This window comes from Rhipicephalus microplus, chromosome 4 (assembly GCF_043290135.1).
Source record: "Rhipicephalus microplus isolate Deutch F79 chromosome 4, USDA_Rmic, whole genome shotgun sequence".
NCBI classification, from domain to species: domain Eukaryota; kingdom Metazoa; phylum Arthropoda; class Arachnida; order Ixodida; family Ixodidae; genus Rhipicephalus; species Rhipicephalus microplus.
In genome coordinates, this window is record NC_134703.1 from 144167297 (window position 1) to 144187696 (window position 20400).

Below are 20400 nucleotides of genomic sequence, written 5' to 3' on the forward strand. Positions count from 1 at the left end.
AAGATGCTAGTCATTGCCTTTGCGTGGACTACTGCCGTTTGAGCGGAGTGACTCGTAAGAATGCCTACCCGCTCCCCATATAGCTCCATCCTAGGAAACATAAGCACTGCGCGGCACTTCACTGTACATGCCTCCAAAGGTTACTTGTATACAGGTCCAGATGGAGGAGCGGAACCGGTGCAAGACCGCGTTTGCCCCCTTCTCCTCAGAGGGTTTTTTGAGATGCCATGCTTCCACGTGGCTGGTGCGCCCCCCTTCCAACACCTGGCGTGTGGACAGAAGGCTTTTGTTTGCATTTGCGTTCACGGTGGTTAAGATCAGTGATATCCGTATTGTGGGTGACGGGCAGAGGCCCCCACTGGATCGGCCATGAGAGGTCTTGGTTTTAGAACCCGAGGAGCGAGAAGGGTGTTGTGGGTGATTCGGCCTGCCCAGGCTCGCGGAAGCACGTGGCGCTGAAGCGCGTCTGTATAGAAAACTCTTTGAAGAAGGGTGCATAGGCGAGAGGCGAGGTAGACATCCAGCAGCGACCAGCACAGGCACCGTTTCTTTCAAGCGGCCTGCATATAAAAAGTTCTCGAAAGTGAGAGAGTTCCAGAGGGGCCCGTAGCTCGCACAACAATTTCAGCGCAGTTCTGCCTGAATACGGCGTTTTCTTGACGACAGTTCTGTATGCGTTACCAAAAAAAAAAGTAACGAAACACGTTGACAGTTGCACTAACAAAAAGAAAAAAAAAACACGTAGCGCATTACTGTTACCGAAAAAAAAGTAACGGGCGTGAGCTCTGCCATTACTCCGCAATCATAAATTTTAATCAATATGACTTTGCTACAGCAACCTCTATCAGGATTTGAAAAAAAAATTCCAGTTCATGTTTAACATAAAACTTCTGACCATAGCAAATATTGTACCCAAAATGCTCAGTTAACGAGAATTATTTGACCACATGTTACCGGACCTTAATAATGTTCATATACAGTGTCTCAATGTTGCCCGTAGAGTTACATGTAATGGATTCACGCTCCGTGGCACACGGTGAAGGCATTTTTTTCAGTTTGACATTATACACACAAGGCCTTATATCAATCATGCTATTTGTAAAAAAAAAAAAACATAACTCTTAAAAATTTATTACGATGGTCCTTTCCCGGGTCCGAGCAGCACCCACAACACCTTCAGTTCAAATAGTCGAAATCGAAAGTGGTGACATCGGCAGATTGCCTGCACTGGCGACTTTTTTGTTTTTTGAGGGGTGGGGGGATCACCAAAAATCACGACGTGGGCCTCGTCGTCGCCGGCGCGCATGTACCGTCTGCTTGGGTGAAAAGGCCAATTCTGGCGGCGTGCTTGTACAAGCCATATAGATGCGCAAATTTGGTAGTATATTAAAGAAATGCTTTATTGGCCTTGTCACGGAAAGAAGTTGTCTGTGCGTAAGCATTACCTGTTCATTTCACCTGCATAATTACGGTAAGAATTGTGGGCGTTTATGTGAGGGTGTAGTAACCTCGCTTGCTCCGGAGTTTCGTAACCAGAAACGTAACGGCAGGAGCGGCGAGAAAGAAGCAAAAGGTGTATGTTTTCAAAGCAGTGCTAACAAGTGTTTTCAGTTTTGTAGGAAGTCTAACAAAATGACAAATGTTTAAGTATTCTTCGAAATCAGTTTCCTTTGCTCTACAAGTTTCAAACACTTTTACTTTGCTCTTTCTTGCGCCTATATTTCACACCACACGCAGAAAATTTTTTTTTCTGTAACCCCTATATTTGCTGCATGTCACGAACATTGTAGAATGGCAGGTATAGCCTCATTCGCGAAAATCAGCTAGGTGGCTGTCCTTCGATGTGTGAACTATAGCGTTCACAGAATGCTTTTCTCGCACGTGGTGCCTTTGCGCCCCCCCCCTCCTCTCTAGAAACGGCTGCTAGCTTGGCCACCGTGCAAAGACTAACTGCTTCCATGAAGCGGAACAATCCCATTGTAAATTTGGTGGAATTCTTTTGTGGTGTTCGAATGTCTTCACCGGAAGTAGAACTGAGAAAAGCGCTCTGTGCACGAAGCGTTCTGGTTCAAAAACAACGTTGCAGAAAAGCAGCCTTCCATGTTTTTGGCAAATGGTTCGTTGGTCGGCCCTCCGTGCTGAATTTTTTGCCTCGTAAACTACGCACTTTGAACGAAAATAAAGCTTCTTTTCGAGCTACTGGCCGGTATGTGCATAAAATGTAAATTACAATAAATATACGTTTATTCTTCCTCAATCAAATCGAACGTACCGAGTTTCGTATTCGTGTCGATCTCTCGTGGAATCACCCGTCTGCGATAGCCACGAATAGGAGACGAAAAGTGGTAGTATTGTTACTATTGCTTATATAACGTTACTTTTTGCCGTTATATTTAGTGTAACCGCAATTAGCTTAACGTCACTCATTGCGGTAATAACGTTGCTATTGCTTGTGCGAGAAGCGCATCTTCCATCGAAAGGGATGTTCACGTTTGTCGACTGTCTGCCTTCTCGCTCTAAACGCTTGTATTTTTGCTTGTAAGTGTCGAGCTTGTGTCCCACCTGCTACGCACTGTGCGACTGAATTCATTCTTCGCTTCATGTACGCTGGTATTGGTTTCTAAGAAAATAAAAAAAAAAACAGCTCGTATTCTTGGGCGATGAGCTAAGGTAACTGCGACTTAGCATGCACGATTTTTGGCAGTCCGTTTTCCTTGAAATGAATGTAGGACAGTTGATAAGTTTATTTAGGAAGCTGACAGGGCTTTAGTTTGCTTGTTCTTACCTCAACAACAGCATAACAGGCAACAGTTCAGCACACAGCTTTCTACCATTGATTATCTGCATGAAAGGGATGCAACAAAGGTTCGGTTATTTGATGGGTAAAAAAAAACTTTTTTTGGCGAATAATATCCGTTACTTCGTAAGTCTGTAACGACGCCACTAAAGCGCTCAAAATAACGTAAAAAAGGGACGTTTTTCTTAGAATTATATGGCGCTGTCTGGATTAATACTGACCATCTGGATTCTTTAAAGTGAACTCAAATCTTAGCACACGGGTGTTGCTGTGTAAATTCTGGCGAATGGTCAAATTACGCGTGGCGACTCAAGTTAAATCACCTGCATTTTCTGTTCTTTTAAAGAGACAATTTGAGGGCCGAAGTGTCAGAATTTAACTGACAGGAATAGATTACTGCAGTGGGACGGAGGACCGTGCAATTAAATGAAAAGATATTCCAAAATCGGTCAGAGCTCGTCGCATTTCCGAATAGCAAGGAACAACTGTGACAAAATCGCCCCCTTCCTAAAGGGGAACTTCAACCTACGCATTGCACCTGTTTTCCGGCAGACGTAGTGCTACGGGACTACAACAGCCGAACACCCTGGGCTGGGAATTTCACTGGGTCACGCTTGTTAACAACAGCACGGGGGGGGGGGGGGGGGGGCGGGGGGATATGTGGCGCCGAGGGAGCCTTGAGTGAAAAGGTCCTCCTATGGGCGTTTGTTCCGCTGTCCTGTGTGTGGCGCTGCCATCGACGGACATTTTGATTGTAACTGGCTCGTTCTCAAATTCACATCTTTTCTGAGTGAAGCCAGTACGGTCTAGTCGCCATAGCGGAGCAGCTAGAGCAAGCATCGGCAGGTCGTCTCGGCTGTCTAAAGTGGTAAGCCAGCAGTTAAACTTCATCTGATATGTAGCAAGCGCCCAGAGTTATTCATTTAATAACTCAGGCAAGCTCCTCTGTTATTCTTCGCGATCGGATTTGCGTGCCGCTATATTGACCTGTTAATCATTGTGTTTTCTATCTTTAAAGGGACCAGCATAAAATTTTCATGGTGCCTATGGTTTTTAACCGCGAACGAAATCTTACCCGTCAGTGAGTGTGATCTCGGAATGGTAAAGCGGAAAACGCCGCGAAACATTTGTGATCAGTTTTTCAATATGAAGTCGTGTGCTCATATTCTGCTGCAAACAGTGAGCGCGCGGTGGTGTACCGCGAATGTGCCCACTGGCGGCCGCTACGGCAGCGTCCGTTTTCACCGGGGCTATTCCTTTTACGTCATAAGCACCATAGAATTGAGTGGGGCTGGATAACAATATACTATAATCTAAGATTTAGGACTACAACGCGCGACGGCATCGGACTACGCAACGGTGTTCAGCAAAGTGATCGACTTCATATTCCATAATCCAGCTTCAAGGCTCTTCCGCTAGGCTGCGTAGCATAACAGATTTTTCGGTAATTTTAAGCACGATTTAAAATTATGATTTTCGAAAAAGATCCTCAATAATGTCGCTATATTTCATGCTTTTTTTTTCATTTCTATTACGATCTATTCGCATGCTTTGGCCAGTTGTCGGTCCCTTTAACAACTAAACGAACCGTGTTACGCTAAACGCATGAAGATGGTTGGGTTGGTGCACACGATGTTTCATTGCCTTATTAATTGACGTCGCAGTATTCGTAAGCAAGAAAACATCGGTTGAACAGCCCAAAATGGTGGTACTCAGATGTCTTATGGGTGAAGGTCTATAAAGCACTATGGTTTACTGTCGTTTCACTGCCGACCTGCTGAGGGATGAAATGACGCTCCGACAACCCTTTGTTTACGCTGCTATCCAATCACCTGCTCGTCGGACTCATATGATACCAACCCCAGTTTTTCTTCGCACGAAGTACAGTGCGGTACGAAGCTAGCGAGGCTGTCGTTTTCTCTCCCGTGCGCGCGTCACTTTTCGAACAGCGTCAGTTCGCGTGCTTACGATGTGGGTGTAATCAACACAGAAGCAGCGTAGACGCTTACGCCGCGAAGACAGCGTTTTTCCCGACCATCATTTGGGCGATTGACGCAGCGGCCGTCGCCGTGGAAACAACCACACGGAGAGCCGCGCACATTGCATAGGTGAAGGTAGGAAACAGCAAGCACCGTGCCGTATACGGTGAAAATTTAATGCAAATACACATAAGAATCTTCTACGTTCATGCCGACGGGACGGGCTTTAAACTCTCTCGCAAGGTTCGTGCAATCGTCCATGATTTTGTGTTCGTGTTTTAATAATATTATTGGTGGTATTATCATTGTTATTATTCGGTCATCCTAAATGAGAAGGGTGGCAGCGGATAGAGTCGGACATTAGAGCTTTGAAGCGACGACAAGATGGCGGCGCCCGATGGCCGCAAAAGACAAGATGGCGCAGTGTAGAGCACTTTAGTGAAGGTACACATGTGAGCTCGCTTTAGTGAAGGTTCGAGTTTTTGTGTGATTTCGAGCATTTTAATCAACCGTGTTTGCGAAACAGTCTCCCTCTTCTTTCTTTTTTTTTTAATGGAAATGAGCTAGAGGAGCCACTGGCGCTGCGATCATACAGTGCCCATGGAAAGTGTGTGTATGACATGGCCTATAGTCTTCTCGCTTGCGTGTGGCGAAAGCACTTGTGACCTCGTTTATTGCTGTGTTTTGGTTCTGTTTTGAAGAAAAGAACAAATCGTTTTTCACTTTGTGACCCGATTTGACGTGGTAAGCCTAAAAGATCAAGGTTGTGAAGCATAACTGCCGAACATTTAAAACTTGCTTTTTCGTGACAAAGCAGCTTCAATTCATGCGAAGCCAGAACGAACTTAAAAATGAAAGGCAAGGCGAATTTATGTCACACCCATAATTCCCACGCTCGCTTAAGTGCTATGCGTTGCAGCTCCCGTAGACACTAGCGCCAGAGTTCCCTCGTGGTGTATATTTAGGAAACACTATGCCTTCAGCGAGAGATGACCTTTCATGCCACGTGTCGAATTCCTCTGCTGAAGGCAATGTTAGTAGTGAACCACGTATATGTCCAGTGAGTTCTGTTAGTTTGCTCACTAGTCAGTGGGCGCGGCAATATGTTTGAGACCAAAGTGGCTCACGTTGTAGCTTTTTGTAAAATGACCAAATAATCGCTGCCCACAGGTCCGAATAGAAGAAAGGGGGGTTTGTTGGAATTCGGGGTACAACCACGCCTCGTGGACTTGCAGCGTCCGGCATTATTCATCGAGATGGCATTCTAAACTGTATGCGCTCGTTCGCTTTTAAATGTTGAAGAAATTGTCAAAGGTACTTCAGGGGCTCTTTGATGCTGTGATCGTGTTGCATGTGATCCTCGCTAACAAAAACTGCGTGCAGGGTGTGAGAGAGGTCTTTGTTGTTTCAAGTTTTTGCAGTTTTGCTAAGAAACATACAACATGTTATGGTCTTAAGGCTCGGGGTAGGTAGCTGAAATATTGAAGTGCTTAGGAGATACCAACATCAATTATCTTTGTTGTATGACCTCAACAATAATATGCTGCAATACATATCATTGAAGCACTCGCTGAAGACATTGACATGCTCAAGTATCTGGGCCCTTTTTTGATCCGTTTTCAATGAAGGCTTCCTGGGTTCGGCAGTAAGCAGTTGTGACCCCCTCCGCACAACTAAAAAAGGAAAATGTGCCCTGGCAAGTCCGATTTTTCAGCGTCTGCTTGTGTGGTCTGGTGCTACCATCGAATATCGCTAACTGTACTGCCTATAGAAGCAAGAAAAAGCGGTCTGGGAACAAATTTTTAATTTTTGTTGAAAAAGAACGTTGCAGAACATTAGCCTTCCAGGATTTTGCAAGTTCTTTATTGGGGTAGCAAACCGGGTGCTCGTCTGGTTAACCTCCATGCTTTTCCTCATCTCGTTTTCTCTCCCACTTTGTGCAGAATATGTCCGATTTTTTTTCCCCGTAAATTCGGCAGTTTAAAACAAAAGAAAGCTTCTTTTCGGGCCACTGTGTGATATGAGCATCAAATATCAATCACTTTAATAATAGATTGTTTCTGCTCAATCAAATTGAACATATCCATTTTCAGATTCGTGTCGATCTCTCGTAGAACCACCTGTTAATGATATAGCCACGGATAGGTAACCGAAATCAGCCTCCTATCCGTGAAGGCAATGCGTGTGACAGCAGTATTTATGGCTTTTCGTTGAAACAGAGAGATGTCCACAACGTGGCAAGTAAAAAAAAAATCCATTTTTAGCGTTAAGAGGAAAAAACTCCCAAGCATTTCCCCGAGGGTGAACATGGTTAAGTGCGAATGCACGGGGTGATGCTATGAGGGGTATTTATTAATTCGCACTATTATATTTATCAACCACACTATGGTGCCTTTATGGTGTAATGGTTCCTGGGAATCGCAATTTGATCGGCGGCGTTAAAGATATAAGGCGCCTTACTGACACCGATATCAGCGTCGCGTCCGTGGCTTATTCGGTAGAGCGTCGCGCTGCGGCCCGTCAAGTCCTCTTTCTTTTAAAGATAGAGAGAAGACTGCGGACGCCGCCGACGGCGGTGGATGGTTTGGGGTCGCTTATAAAGTGTACACTTAAAAAAGCTCACATTTCGCGTCTGAGACGCATTCCGATTAAGGGTTTCCTTTCTACCATGGTGTCACGCCCCATTCCCCATGGTGTGCAAAATTCCATTGAGGCATGATCTCAATTGGCAGCGCACCAGTAGATTGTTTCAGTTAGCAGCTGTGTCCTGGTTGGGTCAGGGTTCCCCCCAAACATCCGCGTACTTTAAGTTGATGCGGTGATCGTTCACATGTGCTCAGTTCGGTTCACTTCTGCTCAGTAGATCATTCACCTATGTTTTTATAGCTTAATGGCAGCGTTCGGAAAAAAAGAAATGATGGCAGTAACATTGCTCAAGAGAAGCGGGGTAGGTGTCCGGTTCCAGGAACAGCCTAACGAAACACTCGTGCACACTACTGCCAAAGAACGCATGCGCGTATTCTCGTTCATCTGGTCGCTGTGATTCGCACTTATCGACGCGGCGGTTGATGCTTGCGTGTTCAGGCTGAAAACAATGAGTGGCTGCACCTGAATAAAAAAGGTATAATCGCACCGCAAGGGTGAAGTAATAAATGTGAGCGCAGCAAATTGTAATGTTATACGAAGTGAGGCTGGCATCTGTTATGGATCCAATCTCGCGCAACTGTTCAAAAAAAAAAAGTCGCAGTTTCTCCGCAAGAGCGAAGCAATGAATCCCATGGGATGTAACGATGAGAACTGCTAGCAGATCGAAACGTGCAGCGCGCTGCTCACGCACAAATGACGCACAAGAAACAACACACACAGGACGAGAGCTAACTAACAACGTTTACAACTAGACGCTGAACGCGCTGCTTAAACAACAACAACAAAAAAAACGACGCACGAAACGTAATCACAGGTGCAGGTATGAGTACGAACTAACGAGCGTCCCTATTGTTACTTCGCTGTGTGAAAAGCGCGCTCTTTTCGCAAACGGGGCCTGCCGAGCGAGCAACCTGAGGATGACCTTTGTGGCCCATGCAACTAACGCAACTATTCCGGTAAAAGGGGAAGGCACACGATTCTCCCCACCAGAGGATATGCACCGGAGGATAGGCGCTAGCGCAGAAGCACCTAACCTCTCGCGCCCACGCTTAAGACAAAGTACATATGGGTAATCCCGGCTGCGGCGGCTGCATTTCCGATGGAGGCGGAAATGTCGAGGCCCGTGTGCTCAGATTTGGGTGCACGTTAAAGAACCCCAGGTGGTCAAAATTTCCGGAGCCCTCCACTACGGCGTCTCTCATAATCATATAGTGGTTTTGGGACGTTAAACCCCACAAATCAATCAAAGTACATATTGGAGATAAGTGCGCGTTGGCTCATCGCGACGAGCTGGGTGCCGAGCGCGGGCTGCTTTTTTTACTTTTTTTTAGTTTTCCTTTATATAAATACGTATACATATACCGTGCATGACGGCAGCGTTGGCAACGATAAAAAAGAACCGAGACTACATGTCCATATCATTGCTATCGCAATGAAACGCTGTTGAAAAATGTAGAGGAGATCTACTTTTTCCGCAGTCTCTTAATTGCGATGAGTGTGGCATCAAAGAGTGTGTGCATCAAAGAGTACACGCGAGCCACCTGCGGTTTATCACTGCCGAGATAGCGTGCGCGCCGGCGATCGCAGCCACGCCCTTAGCAGCAAAGTGCAGTGGTTGCTCGAGCGGCACCCCCTGCTTCTTGTCGTGCTTTTTGCAAGGCATGCGGAGCTCTTCCTCAGTTCTTCCTCTATAGGCCTCCCGGTGCGGAGGTTGGGAAGGGGGATGGTGTTATACACGCGCCTTCCGAGCGACAACAGAGATGGGCTGCATCGTTCGATCTCTGCTTCAGCCGTGTTGGTCACCCCCACTCCTCACCTCCGCTCATGTTTTTGCCCGTGAATAGAACGTACGATGCCCGAGGAAAGACATGAAATCCGAGTGATAGTGAATCCATCCTTGCGCATAAAAATCTGAGCATTGGTGCAAAAGTATGTTCGAATAACAATTTGGAGTTGATTCGGGACGTAACGTCGACGGCCGAAACCCGTCGAGAGTGTCCATATAGTTTCTGTCGCAATAATAACAAGGCAATCGCGCGGACCGGTTGTCGCGTGTGCGCCATCGGTTCGTCGGGGTAGGTCTCGCCCATGTCGCAAAAGGCGATGAACGGAACGGTGGCTGGAAAGGCTGCATGGTGGGCTGAGGCTGAGGCTGAGGGGTTGCGTCAACATCCGTAGCGGGCATACCCGTTGCAAAGGACAGGTCGTGCGGTAACTTCGGTGTAAGTTAGAGGGGCGGGTGCTGAAGCAACTTGAGGTGGCCTGGTGACCACTTGGGCGTAATTCAGGGGTGCAGGAGACGGAGGTTGTGGTGGTGGTGGATGTGGGGGGGGGGGGTACAGATGCAGGCATGACCTCTGCTATTTCTTGCTCAATCGCTCGACGGATGGGAGGAAGAAGGGTAGTGGCCAATTGTTGAACAGCCGGTGTGTGGGCAAAGGGTAGGAGAGAGGACTGGCAAGCGATTTCCTCACGGATGAAGGACTCGAGGTCTGCCATCAACGCCACTTGGTCACATGTTGCCTGCAGAAAGATTCGGGGTTAATGTACTTAGGCATACGTAGATTTTTAAATCGTCAGAGTTAAGAAGAAAATGGAGGCTGATGCCGAGTGCGGGTGAGAGAGCGCCGGGAGAGGAGGTAATTGTATATACTTTGGTGTCACATGGGCGTTGGCAGGATTTTCCCTTGGGGACTGCTAACTCTTGTTGAGTAGCTGTGAATAGGGGGGGGGGGGGGGCTCACTGCGAGGTAGCCAGTATCTGTATCCGTTCCCCGTATCTGCCGCCATGTGTAATCCTCCAAAAAAAATTGACAGATCTCACATACCATGGGAATCCACGTTATTCCAAGCATGCAGACGCAATGGGGTTGTGATGCAATTTTATTCTGGAGCGAAACATTATGAAATGATGGTAAAGCTATGTATAATAGTTACACGTACAGACATGTTACACCGTCACCTATGTTTTTTATAATGAGTTGTTCACAGTTGTGTAACCATGCCAAGAGGAACCAACAGCAGAAGTAGTCAATTGAATTGTAGGGCATGTGCTTGCGAGGAGGGTACGCTGCGTTGACAAACTACAATTGATGCTTAACCACATTTGACATGACGTCTGTATCAAAGGACCTCATAAGTAATATTGTTACAGTCAGTTGTGTTCAGGTGGTTTTATTTACAAGAGGTTCGTTCGTTCGTGGTGGCGCATTGCGATCTTGCCAAATTCTACCTCTTGTTCTCTGCCTTTCACATGTCCATTACATTCCACCACAAGCAGACAAAGCCCGTAGAGTGAGTTAGGATGCACAAAGAGGGTAGAAAAGTTTGAGCCGAGTAATGTGAGTGAGCTGCGTTCAGTTCGATCGTCGACCATTGGACAAAAGACAAGCTATCACGTCGGTGAGCTGGCTGAGATGCTCGAAAACTAAAAATGGCCCTGAATATCTTGGCAGAAGCTTCTGACACAATCCACTCTTGCGTTGCAGTGTCCAAAGCAGCACCAAGTCATCTTTTTTGAACGATACTGGTTCCTGACGGTCGACGTATCGCTCCTTCGAACGACGTTGAGAGGTGAGAGTTCAAAGACGGGCGATTTGACGGGCTTCTTCTACGGTGCACAAGGTGTTCAATACAGAATCGTCATTGTGTAGAATGAAGGGCAAGAAAGTATCCAGAGGGCTTAGTGGCAACCTGGCGTAGAACAGATAAAATGGGCTAAAGTTCGTTGTTTCATGTTTCCCCGTGTCATACGCGCATGTTCGGCAGGCTAGCCAATGTGATGACTGTTGCAAGCATAGAGAGCAACCAGCCGCTTGATCTTGCATCAGCGATCCGGCAAATAGTATGTGAAGAACTTGGGCTGTGCGCACAAGTGGCACACCACCCAAACACTCATACCTTCTACCTGCCACCAGAGTTCGAGCGAAAAGTTGCTTTCTTGTCCTGGCTCCAAGCGGCAGAAGGAATTGAGGATTATGGTTCCACACCTCGGTATCAGCCACGTCTTTACGATAAAGTCCCTGCCTATGACGCTCGATCACAACGAGGACACTTGCATTTTTATGCTCGTGACTCTGAGCCTGACTGCATCCCGCTGCGGCAAGGACAGAACCGATCCTACTACCAAGATGCAACTTACAACCAATACAATGGATACCAGAGAGTGGCAGAAACCCATTATTCGTGTGATAACGAGCTTGCTGCCCCATAGCAGCAGCCCAGGATTCCTTGCGACGAATATAGTATAACCTGCGACCCTCCCGTGTCCTACAACTGTGGTTTCACTGGGCATATTGCTCGGTATTCCTGTCAACAACGCTGCCCGTCACGAAGGGCACTAACCATGTTTTTGCCACCAAGACCTGGTACATCATATGACCTGCAGACAACCGACTTGTTGCCAAGGGGCCGTTTCTAGCGCGAGACAAGACCCATTGATTCGCCAGCATCCGAGTGGAGTTTGACACAGCCATTCAACCATTCTCGTCGCTTGCCTTCTCCTCTGCATCGTTCTTCTCCTTTTCTTCACTGCCTTTCACATGCCCGTTACAATATTTATAAAATTGATAGCCAAGCACTCCAACCAAAATTGACCTTCCACCAACTTTACTCCTGCATGGGGTGTTTTCTCGAAGCACTTTGGAGACCTGGCGTCACTACATTGCAAAACACTTAATTGCCTTGTATAATGCTTGAGTTCCATTTCTGCAGGGCTCCGAAATTTATTCTTTGAATTTATGGGTTAACACTGCCGATGTAAGTTTTCTTAATGTTCTAGCATTTCAAAAAACGATGCCTCTTCTCGCTGTTTCTCGGCATATTTCAACTGTCAATCACCTATGTTGCATACTTTCATACTGCGGCTCGTGGTATACAGGTATGTGCCACACGAGTCTGCAGGAAATGGTTTGATGACGTACATGATGTGATTTCTTGTAATTTATGTCATCACCAGCGAGAAATATTCGTCCCAGCCTCTCATTCTCTCATACTGATTTTTGTCTACTCCTACATAAGAAGATGGTCACGAGAGCACCTAGACGCATGCTGCTAGATAGGCAGACTGACAGAAAGGCTCAAAGTTCCGGCAGTCCTCTAAAAATTACTTCACATTTAATATATGGACAACAGTATCTGCCACTTTAAGGCACTTATTTGGGCTAGTTGATATTGAGTGGATGTTTGCATGTTACATTGCACATGCACAAACATACCGGAAAGAGAGACAGGATGCGTAAAATAGCAGTCGTCCTGTCTCTTTCTCTGATGCCCTTCGTGTTCACCGGTTTTATGAAAATTTTTGCCTCCACTTGACTGAAGAAATGTGGCGCTCTGCTCTTATACAGTCAAGCCGCAACAAGAACAGCTACCAGTCAAGTTATCAATTGCAATATTCTGCCAGTAGCGATATCGATTGTGATAGTGGCGTGTAAACGAGCGGAAGGAATCCTTGTGAAATTTGGATGCCTGTTGTTAACGTCACACCTGTATACCCTTGCCATTGTGCCAAACGCTGTTTCTGGCAAGGGACGATCAGGCAAAGCGGTTGTTTGCAGTAAACATATTTAAGGGTGCTGCTTTCATTTGTGGGTGGAAGAGTCGTCACATGTAGAATGTAGCCAGATGTATCAAACTTGAAGATGTACAAACTAGCCCCCATTGCCACCTTATCAGCATAGTCACGTTTTATAAATGCAATAGGGTCAAAGAGGCCATTTTAGAGAAATTCTGGCATAGGTGCTGGCATCGTTGGCTGGGAGCAAAAAATTATCGTTTGTATAACAAAAAAAATTCTGAAGGATGCAAATAAAATTCAAAAAAAAATAATTATCTTCACTTGAACCCAAGCTGTTATCATGGTAAGCAGATGTTCTACCACACAGCCACAGGTCTGCTTAAAAATACAGTGAAAAGAATTTCTTCTGCTTGGAAAGGCAGTGCAAAAAATCATCCATGCTTTACAAACACATGTGTTCTGTATACAGGCTTCACAATACAATATATAATATCGCAGTAATATAGTTTGGTACAAGTGTTCATTGCCATCGGGCGTTAGAAGGTGTATTATCATTACTACTTTTTGGTTCTAAGCCAGTCACCCATCATGACAGGCAGTCACGTTGCTTGCAGGTATTCGCTTTAAGACTACATATTGGGTGCATAGCTTTCTTATATATATATATATTGACACAATTACAATACCTATATTCATTAGGTCCAGGTGGGACTGTGTAAGAAATTAAACCTCTTACTTGTGCAGAATTATCGAACTCGTAGTGAGGGAGGATAACAGAAGCGCCTGATTCTGCCCTGCTTGCTCTGTTTACACTACTTTTCTCGGGCTTCATCTTGTCACTCACTTCTTTTCCCCATCAGTCGTTTTGCCTCTGTCTCCTACATTTTACCTCTTGACTTATCCTTCGAGGACATCGTGCCCAGACTTCCTGCACCTTAATTTTTCTCTTTTCTGTTTATAGACCAAGTGGTATGCAAACCTGGTGTTCTTTCTTTAACTATCTGCAAAGGCTTGTTTGTGTGCTTAAAGACGGAAATATGGGGGAGCAATCGTGTGGACGAGTGGGTGATACAACAGTGCAAAAGAAGGAGAAAAACAAAGCAAAACAGTTCCAGAAAGCTTTGTCTTTCTTCTTATCTTTCTTGTCGTTGTGTTCTGTGATGTCACGAAGCTTTGACATACAAATTCGGTTTGGAAGGGAGCCTGTTGTCAGTCAGAAAAGAGTACTGTCGGCAGTACTGACAACTGTTTGAGTTGGTAATGATTGATGAGTGGGTGCGTGTGTATTGCGCTGGCAGTCAAAAAAGTATATTATGAGCCTTTTTCTTGTCCACCAGTTCCTGGATTTTTTTTTGTGAAAGTGTGCTCAGAGCCTGTTTATTATTATGTTTGAGCTTCGGAATGAACCGGGTGCGCTTTCATTACAGAGCCACCCGTGTGCCAGGCGACGATGTTTACTGGCCAGTTCCACATGAAGGAGGCGTTCCTGCCGCCTGGTTGGCGCTGGACCGAGGATCCTACCATCAATCAGTCCCAGGGGCAGCTAGTGGGATGGCCACACCAGCCTTCGGGGGGCCAACTCGCAGCTCCACAAGGCAGCTCCACTACTGCACAGCAGTCTTCCCTGTTGATGAGCCCGTTGGGATTCCAGAGTGGGCTCTCTACAAAGGACGGCAGCCAAGGTGTGCTTTCGAGTGAGCAGCCGCAAGCTGTTGGTTCAAGTTCTAACATGTGGTGCTGAAAGATGGCAAATAACGAAGCAACTAGTGAGAAGTTGAGGACGACGCGATGTGCAATAGAAGAAAAGAATACGATGGAAGCAACATTACAACATCAGAGGATGGCAGAATAGATCAGGGAATAGAGAGGGGTCACACAGAGAGAAACGAACCTGGGCTGGCCACAAAATGCAAAAAGCAAACAAAGGGTGCTCATTAAGAGCAGTAGAATAGGTGCCAAGGAATTGAAAATGCAGTTATAAAAGCCTGAGAGTTGGATAGACTTGTAAAATTGGGAACCTTGCGGGGATAAAATGGAATTAGTTCGCACAAGATAGGCTAAACTGGCGATTGTTCCAAGAGGTCTTCGTGCTGAACTGTACATAATCAGGCTGCCAATGACAATGTTGCCTTCACTGTGTGTGCATTTGTGGCATTTGCAAAACCTCTCAGCAGCAATCTGTGCCGTTTGCCATCGCAAAGCGGTTGTATGCTAACTGCTACATACTAACCCCACTTCTCATTTTTCTCGCTGTTTATACGCAACCGGTCGTTTCTATGCATCAGTCCCATCGGCGCGTTTCCATAAGGGTAGTGAAGTTTTGTCAACTTCCAACGCACCCCCTGGTGGCGACCTTATTTCAAGCGTCGAAGTCGCTCATAACACTCACCCATACTAATCTATACTCAATAGTTTTCTGGCTCTTCGACGCCTGCTGATTTCGCCTTGTTTTAACTTCGCGTTCGCAACTCACCCGGCGAATAATCACGGCTGGCCAAAGGGATGGCATGACACATGTTGTGTTTCCCTCTGATCAGAAGCGACAGTGAGGTAAGGTGTTATGTGGGTGAATTTCAGAATGTATGAATGGGGAAATCAAAGTGCCTGTTAGGAGTCGGCGCCAAACGATTTGCTCAGTCTGGGACAGTGATTTATGGGCTGGTACATATAGAACTTGTTCAAACAAGCCAAATCCCCCCTTTGCGGGAGCTGAGCCACAAGGGCGAGGGGAGGCTGCTCTGCGCAGTGCACGACCGGACGACCAACTCCCAATCGTACGCTGGACCATAGGGGTCGCTGGACCAGTGTACGATCGGACCACAGATGTCAGACGGAATGTGGTTGCCATCACAGAATAGCTATAGGGCGTGTTTCGTTGCAAACTCACGTAGGTTTGATTTGTGCATTAGTGCAGATATGTGTCATATCTCATTATAATAAAGAGCGATCAGGGAATGCAATGCTTTCATTTTGAAAATAGTTAAGCCACAGGCATTTGGCGTGCCAAATGCTGCGTCGCGTTATCGCTTGCCTGAGGCCTGTCTTCAGGAATGGCATGAACAAAGAGATACCTTCAGCTGCATCTCGACCAAGAAAGGTTCTTAAGCCTTAAAACAGGAAGAGATCTGGACCTTGTAAGCTTCATCGACAGATCCTTTAAGCAAACCTTGTAGAAAATTCTTGTTTACGTAATAGCCTCTGGATTCCTGTGCAGTCGGTGCGTCTTGAGAAGTGGTTTTAACTCTCTCGTTACCGCCATGAACTGGCTATTTTCCGCATGTCTCGGCAATAAGGTTACTGCATGCTTCAAAAACACTCCAGCACACAGTGCAGCATATCAATTTATGCGCAATCGAAAGCTCTTTAAAAGAGATATTGGTCTTAAAGCAAAAAAAAATGTGGAATGAATTTGAAAAAATGTAAAAGGTGTGTAAATTTTGGTTGCCAGCTGGTAAACAGTGCAATCAAAAACACAGTATATGTAAAAACATTTGAAACAAGTATATCTCAGTATATACGTTTTGAAGATAAATGACTCAGGAATTCCGTATTAAATAATAGATTGTCTACACAATGTTCATGATAACATAGACAAAGCAAGGGTGAACATGGGTTCTGCTCCTTTGTTCGTGCCATGCGGTAAAGCATTGCTTGTTTCATCGTCAGACATAGGTGCACTCGTGCGCATTTATCAATAAATTTTTGTTTTTGTTACAATAGGAGGCCTGCAGTGGTTCTATCGTAAATGGATACCCGTGACGTGAACAATCCTTCAATAAATCAGATGCCCAAAGAACTTCCCTAGTTCATGTAGTGTCCCCTGTTTCTGCGAGCTACAAAGGTTGTTGTTTCAATGTATGCGTCCTAGCACATTTATTTGTATTTTTGCAGATAGTGTTGAAAAAAAGTTCTTTTCAATCCTAAAATGTCTTGCGCCACTCCGTAGTGCGGGGCCGTGATGTGCTCCATCAGCCGTCTTGAAGCTCTGCTCCCGGCGCTAGCACAATGCTCTTCAGCGACGTGTGGACCTCGCACGTGACCAAAGTAACTCTTAAGATTGATCACAAAGGTCAGCAGGTACGCACGTGCAGCAGAGGAGACATTTTCAGGCTGTAAACAAAAAAGCAATGCCTGGGTTGCTGCGAATGTCTGACTGACATAAAATATCGTCGGCCTGAGAGCTTTACGCTGAGCTGCTATCATTATCTAACTCAAAATTTATCATCAGCCAATTTAACTGTGGTCACAAGATAGCTTTGAAAATTCATGTTCGTACGATGATGCCATAGGAGTGACTAGTGTCACGGTATGTGCCCCTGTTTCTGATAAAATGATACAAGCAAAACTAAAGTTGCTGCAATGTGGTTGAAAAGGTCACCTGCACACTTCACACATGCGGTTGTCCTTCGGAAATAATTTTTTGTAGAGTATATCTTCCCCAACTCGAAGCACCAGCTTTGGCGAATAGCTTGCATGTGTTTCAAACAACTATATCGCTCAGCACGGTAATATTGTGAAGCTGACTCCTTTACCTAATATTCGACTTGGAAAGGTTTTTTTAATCACTGAGCTTAGATGTTACTGTAGCATTACTACGAGTGGTGCGCACTTCTCTCGAGTTTTTTAAGCCCAGCGAATTTCTCCAACAACACACGTACAATATTTCACGCAAAGTTCTGTAAAAAAAAAATCTCTTGTCTTGCGAAAAGGAGCAAATTCAAACTGATTAGGAGGACTAACTACTACAAAGTGCTGGGTGCGCGACAAACAAAGTGGACATACCTAAATCGACAATTTGAAGCGCCAATTACTGGGGAGCAATTTAGATAGGCGTGGTAACGAAAGAGTTAAAGCCAAGATGAATTGGTCACTACACAAAATGAATTACCAGGTGATTAAATTTTCCATTCTATGTGGGCTGTATGTCTTTTGTGTGGGAGCTTTATTTTTCGGCCTGTTGTAAGTGCTTGAACTGATTGAAATTCGTGTGTTACTGTGATTGCTGTTTAGGTATGCATGCAGTCCCCCGCAGTCTGACCCACCCCCGAGTCCGCGGACGGATCCCGATGCGGAAGTGCCGTTCCCAGAAGGATATAACAACATTCACGAGTGGGAGAGCGATGAGGCCCCCGTCCCTGGGGCCACCTATGCACCCGTTCTCTATGCCAATGAACGCAAGAACCTGCGTTCGGAGTTCCCAAGTAAGTACACTTACATTTTTGCCTAATACGCCTATGAAAATAAAGCTGTTGAAACAGGAACCATCACACATTCAAAAGGTTCAGCTTTTTCAACATTCAAAAGGTTCACCTTGTGATGAGTCGTGTACTCTTTTTGCAAATGCAAGCACAGTTGACTGTCCCACCAGTGTCTTTAAATGGCACTTCATGGCTGCACTGTATGACCAGAAATTCCTTTGCTTCTGTTCTTTGTTTTCTGTTCTTCGACAGCAGTTATGCTTTTTTTCTTTTCACTTTGCTGTCAGCACATTTTCTGCTGCTTTAATTGCTGCTTCAGTTTTGTTTCTTCACTATATGCCTAAAGGCTCTCCATTCATACCAGCATTTGAAGTTAGTGTCAACATTTATGTGTGCAACCATTCTCTTGCAAACCAGTCAGCTCCGAATATACACTCGACTGCCGTATTGGCGGGGGGGGGGGGGGTCTTCAATTTACCCACAATTCCGGTTCCTCGTTTGGGATTGGGATCTTGTAATATTGCGGAGCAGTCTCACATTAGCTAGACCATGAACCACCACTATTTAAATCCTTTTTACGCATTCCAGTAGTTTAGTATGGTGTCTTTATATTGTGAAAATTTAATAGAATTTATGTGGAATCTGAATATACTCTGTAAAATTCTATGGAAGGAAGTCATGCAACCTATAGCAATGTCATAAAGAACTGTTTAATAGCTCTATTATGGCAGAGCTGATATGAAGGGCTGTGCACAGGACAAGTAGTTCAATAAGGGGACCTCCATTCACTCGGTAGAAAATGAGGACGGAAAGGTTTTACCGATCCCCATCTTCTCAAGTGTAAAGATTACACAATTTGTGTGTGTGTGTGTTGGTCTGCTTGTTTGTGTGTGCGTGAGAGAGAGAAAGAGACTGCCACTGCAATAAAAGGGCAGGAGTGCATTCGTGACTGTCTTCGTTTTGTGTGTCCCTCCTTACGGGAAAGGCCGATTGAAAACCGGGCAGCCAATCGCAGTCGGATGTCAAAGGCATGTAGCGTCTTCTTCTTTGCAACCTCCTGTTTATTTTCTGTCTCTTCTTTGTCGCTCTGATGAAGTAGGCAAATAATCAAAGCCTTTTTCGGAATGTGCGAGAGATGGGCGTACTTGCAGGATAGGTGACAATGTGTTTGCTTTGTTCTCCTTGCAGACGTGCAAGGCCAAACATTCGTTACCTGGACACTATGCCACATAACAAAAAAAGACGAGCTTAATAAAACAAAAGCCTCTTGTAATGTGCTGATATGGTAAAATTTCATCCAGACTTAGCATATCGTGTTGCACATTAGAACACTGTTATGTTCATTATGGAACCACAGAGAAAATGAATGCATGACTCGCTGAAATATTAAAGATGATAATGATTACCCAAGACAGAGCTGAAACGTGACTAAGTAATGACCTGGCACTTGTGTTGAACTCAGTAGTATCAATTGTACTTTATTTATTAGTAAGGTTTGGCTTCGAAATTCGTGTAACCTTTTTTTTTCACAATAGATTAACAGATGTGTCGCCTGCATATTAGCGTTGTACACTAAAAGCTAGTTAATTTGGTTTTTTTTTTGGACAGGGAAAAAATGTTCTTATAACCTGAATGCTGAAATATTGAAAGCACAAAAAAAACTAAGTAATTGCCTCCTGCATCAAAACAGCTGCATTTGCCTGATGAATATGAAAGCCACAGCTTTGGTCATCCTGCCACTCCGTTCTGCATGTGACCATTGAATTTGATTCCAGGCCATCTTGGGGAGCAGTCGTGTTTAACGTTCTGATGGTTGTGCAGTGAGGGTGGTATTCTGTTCTGAGGCAGATGACTTTCAGTGCACTCTCACATTAGCGATACAGTTAAACCTGCTTATAAACAACCTCAACATAACGAATTCCTCGATATAACAAATTTTTTTAATTCACCGTCGTTACTCCATAGAATCACATGTATTTGTGACCTCTATGTCGCACAGTACCGGCGAGAGACAACCTTGATATAACAAATTTTAACCACGAACAGTATAGGAATTTCGCCTCAGATTTTGTCATTCTGGCACGAGCATGCATCGTCCCGCGGTTGCCCTGCCCACGACGAAGCGGAAGGGACGCATACGGCGCACTCGTGCTTCAGCGGACTCCCAGGCGAGAGCGAGCGCTCATTATTGCAAGCGGGTGTGCGTGAGTCAGGCAGGCGGACTTGCGCCCCACGAGCCAGCGTTGCTGCCATTCTTTTCAT

The 20400-nt window shown here is 45.4% G+C and overlaps 2 protein-coding genes across 6 annotated transcripts in view; one reads left to right on the forward strand and one right to left on the reverse strand.

Annotated features, from left to right (window-relative positions):
- The window catches only part of LOC142814639 (disintegrin and metalloproteinase domain-containing protein 10-like), a 260313-nt gene that overhangs the window by 195159 nt on the left and 44754 nt on the right, over positions 1-20400 (reverse strand). The gene's annotated exons all lie outside the window — the stretch shown is intronic.
- The window catches only part of LOC142814638 (uncharacterized), a 199052-nt gene that overhangs the window by 104836 nt on the left and 73816 nt on the right, over positions 1-20400 (forward strand). For all 5 annotated transcript variants that reach the window (XM_075893705.1, XM_075893707.1, XM_075893709.1 and 2 more), the window contains exons 2-3: positions 14368-14622; positions 17951-18141. In XM_075893705.1, coding sequence (XP_075749820.1) covers positions 14391-14622; positions 17951-18141 — 423 coding nt within the window. In that variant the 5' untranslated portion in view covers positions 14368-14390. The remainder of the gene's footprint in view (positions 1-14367; positions 14623-17950; positions 18142-20400) is intronic.